The 16,321-nt window shown below is 42.3% G+C and overlaps 2 protein-coding genes across 2 annotated transcripts in view; one reads left to right on the plus strand and one right to left on the minus strand.

Annotated features, from left to right (window-relative positions):
* Window positions 1-16,321, minus strand: part of LOC145391972 (mitogen-activated protein kinase kinase kinase 4-like) — a 503,013-nt gene that overhangs the window by 54,702 nt on the left and 431,990 nt on the right. The window lies entirely within an intron of this gene.
* LOC145391820 (uncharacterized) overlaps window positions 11,447-16,321 on the plus strand; it is a 97,763-nt gene continuing 92,888 nt past the window's right edge. The window contains exon 1 of the mRNA XM_080266308.1: window positions 11,447-11,560. Coding sequence (XP_080122434.1) covers window positions 11,447-11,560 — 114 coding nt within the window. The remainder of the gene's footprint in view (window positions 11,561-16,321) is intronic.

Raw genomic sequence — 16,321 nt, forward strand, 5'->3', positions numbered from 1 at the left:
TTTCATCATCACTTTCAACATCCTGGGCCTCCATGGCCTCAGGATTTGTCACACTCATAATTAGTTGCTCATTGGTCAGCACTTGAACAACTGGTGTATCAGTGTCTTGTTCCACCCACTCAGCAATGTCATCATCAGTCAATGAGCTTAGGGTATGGGACTGTGGGGCACCTCGAACAATTTGCATAATATTTTTGTATTCACTTGACCTCTTGTCCCCAAAGCCAACAAACTCCTCTGTGTCACCCTGTTCCTCCTGAAACATTGCACCTGGCCACAGCTTTCTCCAGCATCTTTGCAAAGTTCCTTGCTCCACATCTTGCCAGGCTAGGGCAGCCATGAAAAGTCCATCTTTGATGGTGAACTGCTTTTGGAATTCATGCACTGAAAGCATGGAATTCAACAGCTGTCTAGCAAAAGCAGCACGGTATGAAGTCTTAATTTTCTGGATGACTCCCTGGTCCATTGGCTGAATTAATGATGTCACATTTGGGGGCAGACACACAACAAAAATGTTCCCATTCACTAATTCACTGGCAGGAGGATGAGCCCTGCAGTTGTCCAGTAGGAGGATGACCTTAGATTCAGTAGGCAAACCCTCTTTCACCAAATTAGCTTTCACTGATGGAACAAAGTGATGGTGGAACCAGTACGAAAAAGCTGCTGCGGTCATCCAGGCATTTCCTTGAGCATCATACCAAACTGGTAAATGTTGGACATTATTCAATGCTCTCGGGTGCTTATATTTCCCCACAATAAAAAGTTTCAGCTTGTGTGTTCCCGAGGCATTTGAACACACTAACATTGTTAATCGTTCCTTGTTTCTTTTAAATCCTTTAGCTGCCTTTTCTCCTACCCCTGCTAGAGTCCTTTCAGGGATGCTCTTATAAAAAAGGCCTGTCTCATCTGCATTATAAATCTGGCAAGGCTGAAGCTCATGGTCTTTGATGAGTTTACAGAAAGCCTCACTGTACTTCTCGGCGGCATCAGCATCAGCAGACATCGATTCCCCACTCATATCCAACTGCCTGATGCCATGCCGAGCCTTGAAATTTCTCAGCCACCCATCAGAGAAAATACATGGTTCTGTTATTTTCATCTCAGCATAGAACATTTTGGCTTTTTCTATGATGAGAGGCCCCGAAATAGGCTTCCCTTCAGAACGCTGAGCCACAAACCACCTATGCAGCACTTCATCCAGCTCACTCAACTTTGCATTTTTCATTGCTTTCCTCTGGGTCGTACCGGAGGCCTGAGAAACAAATTTAAATAGATCATTTTTCTGTTTCTTTATATCATAGATGGTAGAGGAGCTTACGTTAAACTCATCCATTATCTGTTTCCTACTCATGCCAGCCTCTAATTTTTTCAAAAGCTCAATTTTCCGAGCAATAGTCAACACCTTATGTGTACGGTTCTTGCTAACACCAGTTAACTTTCCACTCGTGGAGGCAATTTTCAAAGCACGCAGAAGATGTTTATACTGTTCACAACACACGGCTGGTCCACTCAGGTGTTACAAAGCTCCTGTCTGATGTTACGGTGCTTACAGCACACTCGAATAGTAATTTCAGAGGTATTTCGGTACGAAGTTCACAAAGCACACAGAAGAATCAAGAGAAGTCGGCAGCAGCACGGCAACAACTCGGAAGAACGGCGGAAGAATGGCGAAACAGATTCTCTTTCCCATGCTAGACTCACTACATGTTTGTCCTCTCTTTATGCTATAGGAGAAAGAGCTAGCCTCTGAGCTTCATGGCAGTGGTAGACTCGTTCCATCACTTCCACTATCTCACTCACTAAGGCGGGTAAAGGCGGGTAGCTAGCTGGCGAGCCTCATGGAGAATTTCAAGACTGACGAAAAAAATCGGAAAATCTGCCGAACGATCGGAGATTTTCGTAAATGGGACTATTTCTCAAAACTGCCGAAATGTCAGATTTGCCGGGGAATTGGATGCCGAAGAATTGGACTTTTACTGTATATATATATATATAAATATATATATATATATATATATATATATATATATATATATATATATATATATATATATATATATATATATATATATATATATACAGTAACCCCTCCAATATCCGGATCAATAGAGCCATCGGTAGGTTCGGTTATTGGTTTCGTCTGGATATTGGGCCCCAGCTTATGGACTTGTACTTATGGACCCTAACTCAGAGAAACACCTAAACAACTCCCTCTGGACATGCATAGCACCTATTTAACACCCAAATCACACCAATAAGGCACATAAATGACTGAAATAAATGCAAAAGAAACATAAAATGAGGGTTTAGAAGTATGTTCATACATTAATAAACATTCTGGTACTTATGGACCCTAACCTAGCCAGACTCTGAAAAACACATTCCTACTGCACATGCATGTGGTAAGTATAGTATAGAAAAAAGTACAGTATGAAACATTCTGGTAAGTATAGTATGGAAAAAAGTACAATATGAAACATTCTGGTTACTTACAGCAAGTCCCTGGCCACCTCGATGAATAACCGCCTCCTCTCGGACTCTGACAGTAAGAACGATTTCCTGAAGCACTTGCAGTACACTCTTCCTGAAGTCTTGCACTGAACTTAGTCAATAACACACACAAGTCCGTTCTCTTCACAGTGTTCACTTTAGTCCAAATAATGTTCCATTTAAATTTAGTGTTGCACATTAACTTTTCCCAATCTTTTCAAAATTTCTAAAGCCAAAACAAAGAAGGTTAGTTACGTTAAATTTCTTTTCCATTGAGTCTTTTCTCTCAACTTTAAATCCTTAACACAACACACCGTCTTTTTCACTGCACAACACTCAAAATTCCCGTGTGGTCTAGTGGAGAAGTTCTTGCTCTTTATTCACTGTCAGAGTCCGAGAGTATCACTGGCAGGCGACCATTACATATAAACTACCTCCCCTGCAAGTAAGAAGGAATGTTGCCTCCCTTGCATTATTTTACAGATATTTTTTTGGCAAATGCTCAGACGAGGTTGCGTCCATGGTGCCGCCTCTCCATGCCTTCCCTCGTGCTACACGGGCATCTGGTAGCGCTCATGACTGGAATGTCACTCAACCATATTGCAGAACTTCTGCCTATCAGAATTCTTTCATTCCCCGAACTGCATCTCTCTGGAACTCGCTTCCCCAGAGTTGTTTTCCTCCAAATTTCAACCCACAACTGTTCAAGTCTAACTGTTACAGATATTTTATGAATGGAGGACACCAGTAGTCTGGTGTATGGGTTTTTTTTTTTCCCATTTGTTTTTCCTTCCTCCGTTCTGTTATTTAAAAAAAGAAAGAAAAAAAAAAAAAGAGGTGCATCGGTGGGTCGTGGTGATGGCGTACCGACTACAGAAGACTCTGATGAAAGCCGCAAACTCACATCGAGCGGTGACTCCACTGTAGCTGATGTGCTGGGCTGTGGCTCGGAGCATGAGGGCCTGTCTTGGGGAGGCAACGGAGTGGAGCCAGGGCTTGGCACAGCGGGGGTCACGGGCCTGAAAAAACTGTCAATCGTTGACTGACGCAAGGACCGACGATTCTGGCGATTGATGATGCGCTGCCGGAAAGCACGCACTTCCTCCATGAGTCCCAAGGGCCCCATCTCCCTGTCGCAGTCCGGGTGTTCCAGGTAGTCTAGGACGAACTCTAGATGTTCCCGGAGTGCGCTCAGCTTGGGGATGGCTGGAGTAGTGTCCTGCTGAGAGGAGTCCGCATCATCATCGCCTTCGGGACTGACACCAGCAACCGAAGACGCGATCTCGATATCAGACAACGTCTGATACCCAGGATCGCCCTCGTCGTCGTCCAACCACTCACGAACATCGTCCACATCAACATCATCGCCGTGCGAACGTAGCCGTGCATGGAAGTCATCCACGTCAAACCCTAGGAAATCATACTCCACATCTGTTCCGAGAAGCAGACGAGATCAACCATTTTCAAGAGTTTTCACAGGGACTTCCTTCCATGCACTAGCCCAGTTGTACAGCGCAGACTTGATGTTGTAGCGGTGAAGGTTTTCCAAAGTCCGCTTGCCTCGAGTGTCACGTCCTTCCCTGCGCTCGTCCTCGTCCTCAAGAACAACCATCACCTCGTCCAGGAACTTCCGACGGTACAGGCACTTTGTTGCCACGATCACTCCTTGGTCCATGGGTTGAATGAGAGCAGTCGTATTAGGTGGCAGAAACATGCACCTAATACGGCCATTCTCAGCAACCAAGTCCTTGTCGCACAGGTGGGCAGGTGCATTGTCGAGGAGAAGGACAGCCTTTACCTGGTCGCGAGGGATTCCCAGTGTCTTCGTCTGGTACTGGATGACCTCCTTGACGAAGTGATGGTGAAACCAGTCTTTGAAAATCACGGCTGTGAACCATGCTTTCAAAGAATGGTACCATACGACAGGAAGGACATCCATCACCCCACGAAGGCACCGAGGCTGCTTTGCACGGCCAACAACAACGGGCTTAAGCCGGTGCATGCCGTTAGCACTGGCATAACACAAAGCAGATATCCGTTCCTTAGAAAGCTTGCGGCCAGGTACACGCTTCTCCGTCTCCTCGGCTAGAGTGTTCGTTGGCAGCGAGCGATAGAATAGGACAGTTTCGTCTGCATTATAGACTTGACCGAGAGTGAGGCCCTCCCTGTCGATCAAGCCTTTCACCTTGTGCCAAAACTCGTCAACTCCATCCTCGTTAGCGTCCAATGCTTCGCCATGTGCTTTACGGTTAGTAAGGCCATGTCGCAACTTGAACGCGAAGAGCCAACCCTCGGATGCCTTGAAGTCTAGGGCGTCGTGAAGCCTTGCAAACTTCTCAACAGCAGCCTTCAGCTCCGTTCCATGTACCATCACACCAGCTGCACGTTGCTGTCGGTACCAAATCAACATGGATCGGTCGATTTCTGCAAACTTGGGGGTAAACATAACCTTCCTTTCCACGTTGCGTTTGCTTCTCGACGAGAAGTCAGCCGTGTACTGCATGAGTTTGTCTCGGGAACGTTTGATATCGAACAAAGTCTACCGGGCCAGGTTATACTCGCGGAGAATGCGGGAAGAAGACCAACCCGCATCAACTTTCTCCAATATCTCCCTCTTCTTTTCCAGAGTCAACACCACTCTCTTCCTTTTCTCAGGTGGCGGGGCCATCATCACACACACTAAGAGGAGGGCAGAGAGCAGCAGGAGGCCATGCAGCAAGTACGGCACCACCACAAAAGCGAGCACGTGGGCAGCCATTGCAAAGAGCGTAGGTCCAGTCATGGTGAGAGACAGGCGGGAAGTGGGGAGGATGCAGCGGCGCTCTATCGGATGTCGGAGGAATGACGAACCAAAACAATGCTCTCACACGGCGCGCGCGGCAAGTTCAAATTATGGACGGCAAAAAATCGATTTTTTTTTAATTTTTTTTTGGATTTTCGGACCATTTTGGGAATGTTTGATCCCAGGACGATAAGGTTCGGTTAGTGGGGATGTTCGGTTATTGGGCGTCCGGATATTAGAGTGATTACTGTATATATATATATATATATATATATACATACATATATATACATATATATATATATATATATATATATATATATATATATATATATATATCACTGGATATAGGTGATGGTGACCATCATCCATTCACTTAATGTAGTGCTGCCTTCTTCTTCCTTCACCTTTATCATTCTTTTTCTCTGTCTGTCCTCCTCTCTTTCTATTTGTCCTATCTTTCCTGTCACTTTTTATTACTCTTCTTGTCTTTTCAGGTGGCTTTACATTGAGTGAAAAGCCTAATGGTTTCCTGGAAGCCAGGAAACCATTTACAATGCTGGGTGGTAACCATTTAATCAAGCCATACATGTTCCCTACGTGTCAACGAGTGGGTTGGCAGAAGGTTAGTGTCCCTTCCCATAAAAAAAAAAAAAGGCCACTCCTTGACAGATTATGGCATCTGGCTATTGACAGAGAGATAAAGAGGCTTGAGGGGATAAATGCACTAAAGCCAGAAGTGAACCATAAGGGTTAAAACTCATGGACAAGAAACTGATCACTCCTGCTTTAAATGTCTGGACTGACTAGCCTAGTCTGAGTTCCACAGACTCCTGAAAGGACAATAAAGGACTGGGTGCTGGATGGATCAACAGATGATGCTTGTGACAGTACAGTGTAAACCATAATACTGCATAATATCACACAAAATACTTACTAAAAGGCAGACCATACTAATTTTATTCAGAATTTATTTTAATATAAACTAGGCTGCTGCTGCAGTTGTTATTCCTAGCTTATGCAGATATGAAGCCGAAATACTGGAAGAAGTCAGCCACTCAGGCTGGACACTCGGATCCACTACAGGTATCAGACTGGGGGACTATTTATACAGTCTTGTGAGAATGAAGTACACGAGGTGAGTGAACGTGCTGGCATGTGAGTGGAAGCATTACTATATGTGCAGTGTTGACTGTGTGTGTGATGGTCTGTGCATCCAAAGGGGTTCTCATGCCACTGGGCAGAAAAACGGTTTACGTTGGATTAGACTGTTTCAACCCTTCTCCTATCCGATGCGAGTGCACGAGAACCCATCAATTAAAAAAAATTGAGGGTTCCAGCTAAACAAATAACAAAAGTATGGTCACGTGAAGATTGGTGAACTCTGAACACATTTTCTGGCACTTTGTAATTTGGCACGAGAACCCATTCGGAAGCGCATACCCTCATGTATTGTGTTGGCATTAATGTGTAGAGAAGGGTGATGGCCACAATGTAATTTGGAAAAACAGACAACCCACCTCAATGCAGTGAGTATAGTAATGATAGTCTCCCAGTATCATACAATCTCATTCCTTGTTCCTTACTCGTAGCTTTCCAAGTACAGTACAATCCCAGCAATCCGGTATCCAGACAAACGGAATACTCAGAACAACGGGAAAATTCAAGGGCTGGTAAAAATGTCAGTAAGTTATAACTGTGCGCCAATTTGAATGGACCGCCAAACCGCCGTTTGATTGTGTCACACGAGGCTGGGGGAAGTCAGACAAAGCGAGGTGAAGGCATTTCCGGCTGATGTAAATCCCTAGCAAATCCTCTTAACCACCCCTCCTCTCCCCCTCTTTCCCCTACTTGAATTCAATCATCCTCCACACCCTCCAAAAATCACCAGTCTGCGTTTTGCCACCAGACAGTAAACAAGCTCTCTTGCTATTGTGTTCCTCTGATATACGGTAATTTGTACACTCCAAAATACCTAAAGTGCAAACTAAACGTAAGCGTATCGTGCTTACCTTGAAACAGAAGCTGGACATATGCAACAGACTTGAAAAAGGCGAACATTATAAAACACTAATGGCTGAATATAAATGTTAATAGGAATAAAAGTTTACTTTGTTGGAAGAAAAATAAATAAATAATATGCCTGCATTTCATACGTACATCATTTTTTTTATTTTCTGCAAAACAGCTGAGTGGCGGGTGAGGGGTGGAGTGATGGAGGTCAGGTAGGGAAGAAGAAGAACAGTCGGAAACGTAAACAAACTCACGTGGGGGCACAGGTGTTGTGATAATTCTACAGTGCAGTCTTAACACATCATCAGTTCACTAATAAATGTTCAAGCTTTTATTTCTATATTTTATTTTTCAATTTTTATGAGTACAGTACATATAATGAGTACAGTAATTCGGTAAACAATGGACTGGTGTAATTTGCAGTACTGCTAGTTGCTAGACATTGCACGCACGTGTCTTATGACCATGGTGTGTGTTTACAAGGCAGTTTTTCAGGCGGAATCTCTTAGTGTAACCCCTAATGTGACTGGTGAGTACCTGAACTGTATTTACTGCTGTGATAGCCTTTGTATAGATTTGACTTGAAAATCAGAAATACGGGAAAAATCTGTAACCGGGAAGGTAAATTCCCCAAGCCACCCGGTTAACTGGGATTGTACTGTACTACATTATAATTTCTCATTCCTTGTTTCTTATTCCTATTATACCTCATCTTGAGGTACGAGGGGTTAAGATGATGGCTTCTGATGCCAATAATTCTGATGATTATGACAACAATAATGACATTAACAATAATGATGATGATGATGATGGAGATAACCTCTGGGGCAATGCTGAATAAGATTTTGGTTAGTTGTGGCGGAAGGCAGACGTTATTTTCTTTGGTGCAGGTGATGTGACAATGTTAGAAGGATGGGATGACTCTTGTGATAAGTGACACGTGTCTCTTGTTTTCATGTGGTCCTGGGCATATGGTAGTTTATTACTTCATTCAGATGGTCTTTTATCATTAAACTCCTCGTGCCTTCAGATTTCATTCAGTTTAGATGTGAGTTTTTGAATGCAAGAGTCAGCTATGGGCTTCACCACCAGGGGGTTCTCTTATATAGAATAAAATAGTCTGGTAGCAGCAAGAATAAAATATTGATGATATCCTTGGGCTGACAGTGAGAAAGAATAAATTGCAGTAATTTTGTTTCCACAGGATGTGAATACTGAGGAAGAAACTAACCCGAACAAAGCCAACAATGCTGACACTCTCAACACTGTTCCCTTTACATCAAGCCAGGTTAGTACGGTACGAACATTCTCCACTACTTCAGATATATACTGTACAGTGGAATCTCCTAAATTGCACATTCCTAAATAGCTGATTCATAACATGTGACAAAATCATGCAACAGTTTGCAGTATCAGTAATGCGTGGAAATTACATGAAATTCGTGAATGCAACCTCAAAAGTGACGTTTTTCTCATGTCTTGTGTAATATGCGCCACCATTACCTTAAACCAGCATATCTAGCCAGACATAAAACAACTGTAGTCAAACAAAGCAATTACTAAAAGAATCATATTCAAGCACAGCACTTACTATAAGCCAATCACAGTGCTTCCCTCCCATGCCAAGCATGAAGGATGCATACACTGATGCCCCATCCTGGCTGTGCATTGTTTCCTCTCCGTTGTTAGCATGTGGTTCCGGTGAGGTTTACGAGAGGATTTTTTTTCTCCTTCCACACTTCCTCCGCCTGCCCAGTGTTACCATGGCCAATTGTAACCCTCCTAAGCCTATCTGGCACAGAGGGGTCTCAACTGGCTCATAAGCGGAGCCAGAGGAAATCCTGAGACTTGGGAGCCAGTGAAAATGCCCGCTAAGAGTCAGCCAATCAGAATCTGTCATAGGCGTGGCTTATCTGATGCACCAAGATATCGCCATGCTCTCATTCTTGTCTGTGGATGTCGTAGAGTCAAGACGCACCTGTACACTCCCACTCTTCTAACCATGCAGTCACCAAACCCTGGTGCTTTGACTAACTGTGTCCTGTGAGCAAATGTGCACATATTGTACCTAATAAAACATCTGGGACCTGAAAGCAGCATAAAATCACAAATAGCTGATGACTTGCCCACACATGAGTGTGGGCACGTCATCTGCTACATACATACCCCAACTCATTGCAAATCATACCCATTAAATTCAGACTTGGCTCCACAGAGGGGCAATCCGCGAATCTTCGAAGCCCGCGAAAGTTGATTCCGCAAATGTGCAGGGCCTACTGTAATGTACTGTTTAGGAGTGCGAACCCCCCAGTGCTGTTTCTCCCCATTGGTGCCATCACTTGGGAAGTACACACAATTGTACACTATGTACAGTACAGGTAAGCCCTCAATTCACGCGAGGGTTACGTTCCCAGACCCTTCGCATATGTGGTAAATTCGCGTATACATTCTGCCCTTGTGTGACATAATTACGCATGTCTACTAAGTATATTACATCTGAATAATACTGTTTATGCAATACATACACCTTATAAACTAGCATAAAGTATGAAAAACAACAAAAATGTAAGAAATTTAAAACTGAAACCTGACAAGCACAAGCATAGGTGGAGACACTTCAGCAGTCTGGTGCACAAACCCTCACTGCCTCCCATATGCTACATTCTGCCTTCTTTACTGTCCAAACAGTTGACTCATTCACCCCAAACATATGGTCCCATGCCAGTTCACAGGCGTAGGTGAAGACACTTTAGCACAGTCTGGTGCACTAGCCCTCACTGACTCCCGTATGCTATGTTCTGTCTTCTTTATTGTAAGAACAGTTGACTCACCCCAAACACACAGTTCAGAGACAATTCACCATGAAGTCAATTCACCATCAAAACATGGATGATTCTGTCATTCTATAACTATACTTATTATTGATTAATTAATACTTTAATAACTAATTTTCAGGTAGATTTTATATCTCATATAAGTAAAAAACTAGTGTACTGTACTTGCTAAATGAACTGGTATGTAAATAAATGATGGGGAATCGTCCTGACAGGGAATTGTCGCCGACATTCCTTCCTTAAGTTTGTCCAACACTTTAACTTTCTCTGTCAGCAACATCACTTTACGAGCCCATTTTGGTGTGTTACCACATGCATCACTAGCACTATGCTTAGGCCCCAGGTTGGCAGACAAGGCAAACAATCACTGGAAGGCAGAAAAATAAGCCACAAATAACGATTCGCGAGTCATGCATGGTTCGACCGTCGGATTCAAACTGACTGTGTGGACCGACCTTCCGCACGCGCACACACACACACACACACACACACACACACATATATATATGTATGCACAAAGGCAGCAGGTAGGCATTTTTATATTTTATTTCTTTTATATATTAAAATTATTTATTTGAATACTATAATTTTGTTTTAATTATTGTACGAAAAATTCGTGGATAACCGAAATCGCGTGAAAAAAGTTCGCGTAAATTAAGGGCTTACCTGTACAATATTATTGTATTGTATCAATACTATATTGTTTTTATATCCTTAGTTTTCATCATTAACTCACGGTAAAGATTTTTAGGAGGAAGAGTCAAGACGAATAGAATCGCAATATCTAGCTCAAAGCTAAATTTTGCACAGGATATACAATATCCAGCATTTCGCTTTAACTGGCGCAGGGCTTGGCTGAATTACAACGGACAACTGAGAGTTTTCTGTAAAACTTTATCAAGCGGGCACGGTGATTCCACCTATATTATAACAATCTCACAATCTCAAGCTATGTAATCTTGGTACATATGCAACACAGATATTTAACTGTTGAATTGTGACTTCAAGAAGTGAGTGGGAAAAAAACAAAATATACCTACGGAAGTGAGCAGGATGCCCACGGCAGTATTTACTGACAATCTCTCCAACTGGCTGCATTGTGTACCAACCACCACCCTGACTGGACGTGTCAGTGTATCACGCACTCTAAATCCTCATTTATAGCTTTCAGAGGCAGAGTTTATAAAAATGCCCAGTGACTGTGGTAATCCAGGAATAATATCAAGTAATCTGTGAAAGACTTATTTCAATAGAAAATATGGAAAGGCTGTGCCTGTTTAGTAAAAAATTACATTAGTCTCAATGAATCAACGACTTTGATGATGACATGGAGACAGCTGAGAGCAACAATGACGCTGCTTCCACTGTCTCCACACTAGACTTTGAGGGGTTCCTGAGGGAGGCTGATGAGATGGAAGTGGCACAGAAGCGGCAGCATGAGGTAGCAGCACACTTGCCTCATGCTGAGAGGCCGTAGTCTGCCTCAAGCCTCGGAACCCCTTCCCCCCATCCATTCAAGCAATGTTGTCTGTCAGTCAGGTAATAATCTTACAATACTGTCCATTCCCACTAAATATGCTTTACTAATTTCTTTTCCATGTCGTTAATGTTCACTGGTGATCAGCTCGATGTAGCTTTCGAGGTAAGAGGAGCAACTTTTCCGAGATGACAGACCTACCAGTATATGCAATTTTTCCCCTAAGATTAGTTCTTTCTAATGTGGAATTCTCAGATTGCAGCATGTGCTCAGTCTCATGAAGCCATGATTTAGGAGATTCTGCTGTATTTACTTTCTTTAATGCCTTGGCCATGCTTATGTGGATAAGCCCTTTCTTCGCCTGCTGATGGCCATTATCAACTGTGATATTTGGTGCCACGTAGCTCCAACACTACCAGTGTCCCACCAAAACGTACCCTGAGCAAGTTTAATTGATGACAGTATACCCTCACAGTAGCCAACCCTTACCTGGGACCTCAGGTTTGAATTTGGAGTTTTCCTTATCCTAGGCAATCTGCCATCCAAGACTAATGAATTCAGCCTACCCCAACGAATAAACTGTTACTGTGTGGATAGGATATATAATATGTGTAGCAGTCTCTACCTAGACTCTGTGTAAGTGTTGTTGAGTGTCGTGCATGGCCAGCTACAGTACTACGGTTCTGGCCTCACATCACACTCAAGGTAGTCCTGAGACAACAGAAACCTTCCAGCTCATTCTACAAAGCTAAATCAACACCAGACAAACCATGACATGATTATGCAATTTTCTGGTATTTCTTTTTCCAACTCTGACAAAGGTTCTTTTCTCCATTCAACTCAGCTGACAGTCAAGTGTTGTCAAATTAGTAGGCAGATTTGACCAAGGAGTCATTCCTGTATATATATATATATATATATATATATATATATATATATATATATATGTATATATATATAGTAAAAGCTCAAATTTCGATGGACATATGTACCCAAAAACCGCATCTAAATTCAAAACATCAAAATTTAAACTGAACTTCTTATGGGAAAAATTAGTTTGGGTCCGGGGCCTCCAAACCTAACTACCTAAAATCATGATTTTTTGGCCCACACCCCCTGTAAACTTTATGAACTATAATTGTGATTAAGTGACTGTAGTTCTGCATTGTACTGCCATACTGTCAGCAAGTGTATACTTGGTGTATTTCTGCCCTTTCCTGTACTGCCATTTCTCCTTTGGCTGCAAAGATTTAGAGGTGCCAGGCTGCTCTCGTAAGTCACCACTGCTACCCAAAGAACCACTCTTGCTTGCCATTTTGAAACAGGTAAGTTGTGACGAAAATACAAAGAAAATACATACAACTAAACTGCAGTGAAATGCATGTCCACATATGGTTAGGCTCATACTTTTTCTTATAATTTTCCTTCACTTCTAGCATTTTGGTTCACATCAAAAATATTATCTTTGCTTGTTTTGGTTGGAGTCTGGTACTGAGAGCACATGTTACATACGATATTAGGTTAGGTTCATACTTTTTCTTATAATTTTCCTTCACTTCTAGCATTTTGGTTTGCATCAAACATATTATCTTTGCTGTTTTGGTTGGAGTCTTGCCCTGAAAGCATCGAAATTCGCGAATTTGCATAGAAAAGTAAGGTAAGCAGACCACTCGAAAATGCATCGAAATTTGATTCATCGAATTCTAAACTGTCGAAATTTGAGATTTTACTGTATGTATATATATATATATATATATATATATATATATATATATATATATATACAGTATATATATAGATAGATAGATAGATACATAGATATATCTCTATATCTATCTATATATATATATACAGTACAATCCCAGTCAACCGGGCGGCTTGGGGAATTTATCTTCCCGGTTACAGATTTTTCCCGTAGTTCTGATTTTCAAATCTATACAAAGGCGATCATTATCACAGCAGTAAATACAATGGGGTACTTTATGGGGTGGAAGACAATTGACAATCGTCATGGTCGAGCCTGCCACAGACGTCGTAGGACACGCATGCTCATGAATCATATGCTGCATTTGTTTGTGTGCACTTGTGATAGGATTAATGTCATTCCTACTTACAAAACCACTTACACTCTCCAATGAATACACACAACAAGAGCTTATTCATTTGTATGAGCCATACAAAAAGATAAAAATATTCTAATCTGGCAAGTCTAGCAACTAGTCAGCTCATTCATCCCTTATAATTTAATGTTTTCTATGTTAATTCTTTAGATATGAGTAGATTTGTATCTCTTAATATATGGTTTCAATGAGGAAAGTCATATTTTCCTCCTCTGAGACGATTTACTAACTTAAATTTATTAGTGCCTAAATTCGCCTTCAGTCAACGATTTCGACAAACCATCCCAAATCCAGGAACGGTCAACAGTCATTTTTTGCCTGCTCTGAGAGAGGTCGGAAGGCTGGACTGAAGTCGAGAGGACGCACGCTGAGAATCTGAGATGTCAGGATCGTACTGTTGTGTTCCCCTGTGCATTAATAGGGGTGGCCATCAATTTCCTCAGATTATGAATGATGAAATTACAAAATAAACAATTTGGATAATATAGTGTCATATACAGTATGTATATATTTCTTAAAGTGGCTAATCAATCCAGAATACAATATATTCTCTATAATAAGTATATATAGAAAAATATATGTATATATATAAAAATATGTGCTTTTCACTTTCACTTACAAAGTACACACTGCTTCCTACCCAGATGACTTAACACTCCCACACACACTTCATGACTGGTGTTTTTTTTTTTTTTTTATGCGAGGAAGAAGGAACCAAAGGCCATGAGCCCGCAGTAACAGTTCCCTCCAAGAGAAAAACAAAATACAATATAGAGCCAAATTCAAGATCCGATCATTTTGAGATGCCTGGACACACTGCGTTTGAAAGACTGGAGATCATAGGCAGCAGGAAATACAGACAGAGGGAGACAGTTCCAGAGCTGACCTGTTGCATAAATGAAAGACTGGGAGTAACGGTTAACTCTTGCATTAGAGAGTTGGACAGAAAAAGGATGAGAGTTTGCTGCCAGACGGGTGCTACGCGCCCGTCGTAGAGGTGGAGGAATGCAAGCAGACAGTTCAGAGGAGCAGTGACCATTAATGTAGCGATAGAAAAGAGATAAAGATGCAACAGTGCGGCGAAGAGACAGAGGTTGAAGGGAGTCAGTAAGAGGAGGAGAGTTAATGAGACAAAAAGCCTTTGACTCCACCCTATTGAGAAGAGCTGTATGTGGGGAGCCTCCCCACACATGAGAGTTGTACTCCACACAGGGGCGGATAAAACCCCTGTATAGAGTCAACAATTGCGCAGGGGTAAAGAAAGAGCGGAGTCGGCTTAGCACACACAATCTCTTGGAAGCAGATTTTACAAGAGATGTAATATGATCTTTCCAAGATAAGTCCCGAGTAAATGAAACCCCAAGCATGTTCAAGGATGATGCAGGATTAAGCTGAATATTATTAAACATTAGTGGGTATACCTGTGGAAGATTTTGTCGGGTTGATAGGTGTAAGAACTGAGTCTTAGATGCATTAAAGACAACCATATTATTTTTACCCCAGTCAGAGATACGAGCCAAGTCAGACATTAGGTGTGCCATAGCCTCATCCCTTGTTTGTTGAAGTAACTGTTGAGATGGGCGTTGCGGGAACCGGATGGAAAGGTGAAGGGTGGAGTCATCAGCGTATGAGTGGATAGGGTTAGATGTACAGCTTAGAAGATCATTGATGATTAAAAGGAAGAGAGTTGGTGATAGGACAGAGCCCTGAGGAACACCACTGTTGATAGATCTAGGAGAAGAACGATGGCCGTCTACAACAGCGGCCATAGAACGACCAGAAAGGAAGCTAGCGATGAAGGCACAGATAGAAGGATAGAAACCGTAGGAGGGCAGTTTGGAAATTAAAGATTTATGCCAGACTCGATCGAAAGCCTTTGAGATGTCAAGTGCAATGGCAAAGCTTTCGCCAAAGTCCCAAAAAGAGGATGACCAGGAGTCTGAAAGGTAGGTGAGAAGATCGCCAGTGGAGCGGCCCTGACGGAACCCATACTGACGATCGGAAAGAAGGTTGTGATAGGAAAGATGCCTTAAAATTTTTCTATTAAGAATTGACTCGAAAACTTTTGAAATACAGGACGTTAAAGCAATTGGACGATAGTTGGAGGGTTGGGAGTGGTCACCCTTCTTTGGGACTGGCTGAATGAGAGCAAACTTCCAGCAAGAAGGAAAGGTACAAGTTGACAGACAAAGACGAAAGAGTTTGCCTAGGCAGGGTGTAAGCACAGAAGCACAGTTCTTGAGAACAACAGGAGGGACCCCATCAGGCCCATATGCCTTGTTAGTACTGAGGCCAGTGATGGCAGAAAATACATCAACTGAAGAAATTTTAATGTCAACCATGAGGAAGTCAGAGGGGGGAAGTGATGGAGGAACAGCACCGGAATCGTCTAAGGTAGAATTGGAGGAGAAAGTCTGTGCGAAGAGATCTGCTTTATCAGTAGAAGAAATAGCTACTGAACCATCAGAGTAGAAAAGAGGAGGGAAGGATGATGAGATAAAGTTGTTAGAAAGATTTTTGGCAAGATGCCAGAAGGAGCGGGAAGAATTCGAGTTGGAGAGTTGAGAGCATTTAGTATGGATGAAATTATTTTTAGTAGAGCGAA

Source organism: Coenobita brevimanus, chromosome 20, assembly GCF_032717465.1.
Source record: "Coenobita brevimanus isolate Jiangsu-jjx chromosome 20, ASM3271746v2, whole genome shotgun sequence".
Taxonomy (NCBI): Eukaryota; Metazoa; Arthropoda; class Malacostraca; order Decapoda; family Coenobitidae; genus Coenobita; species Coenobita brevimanus.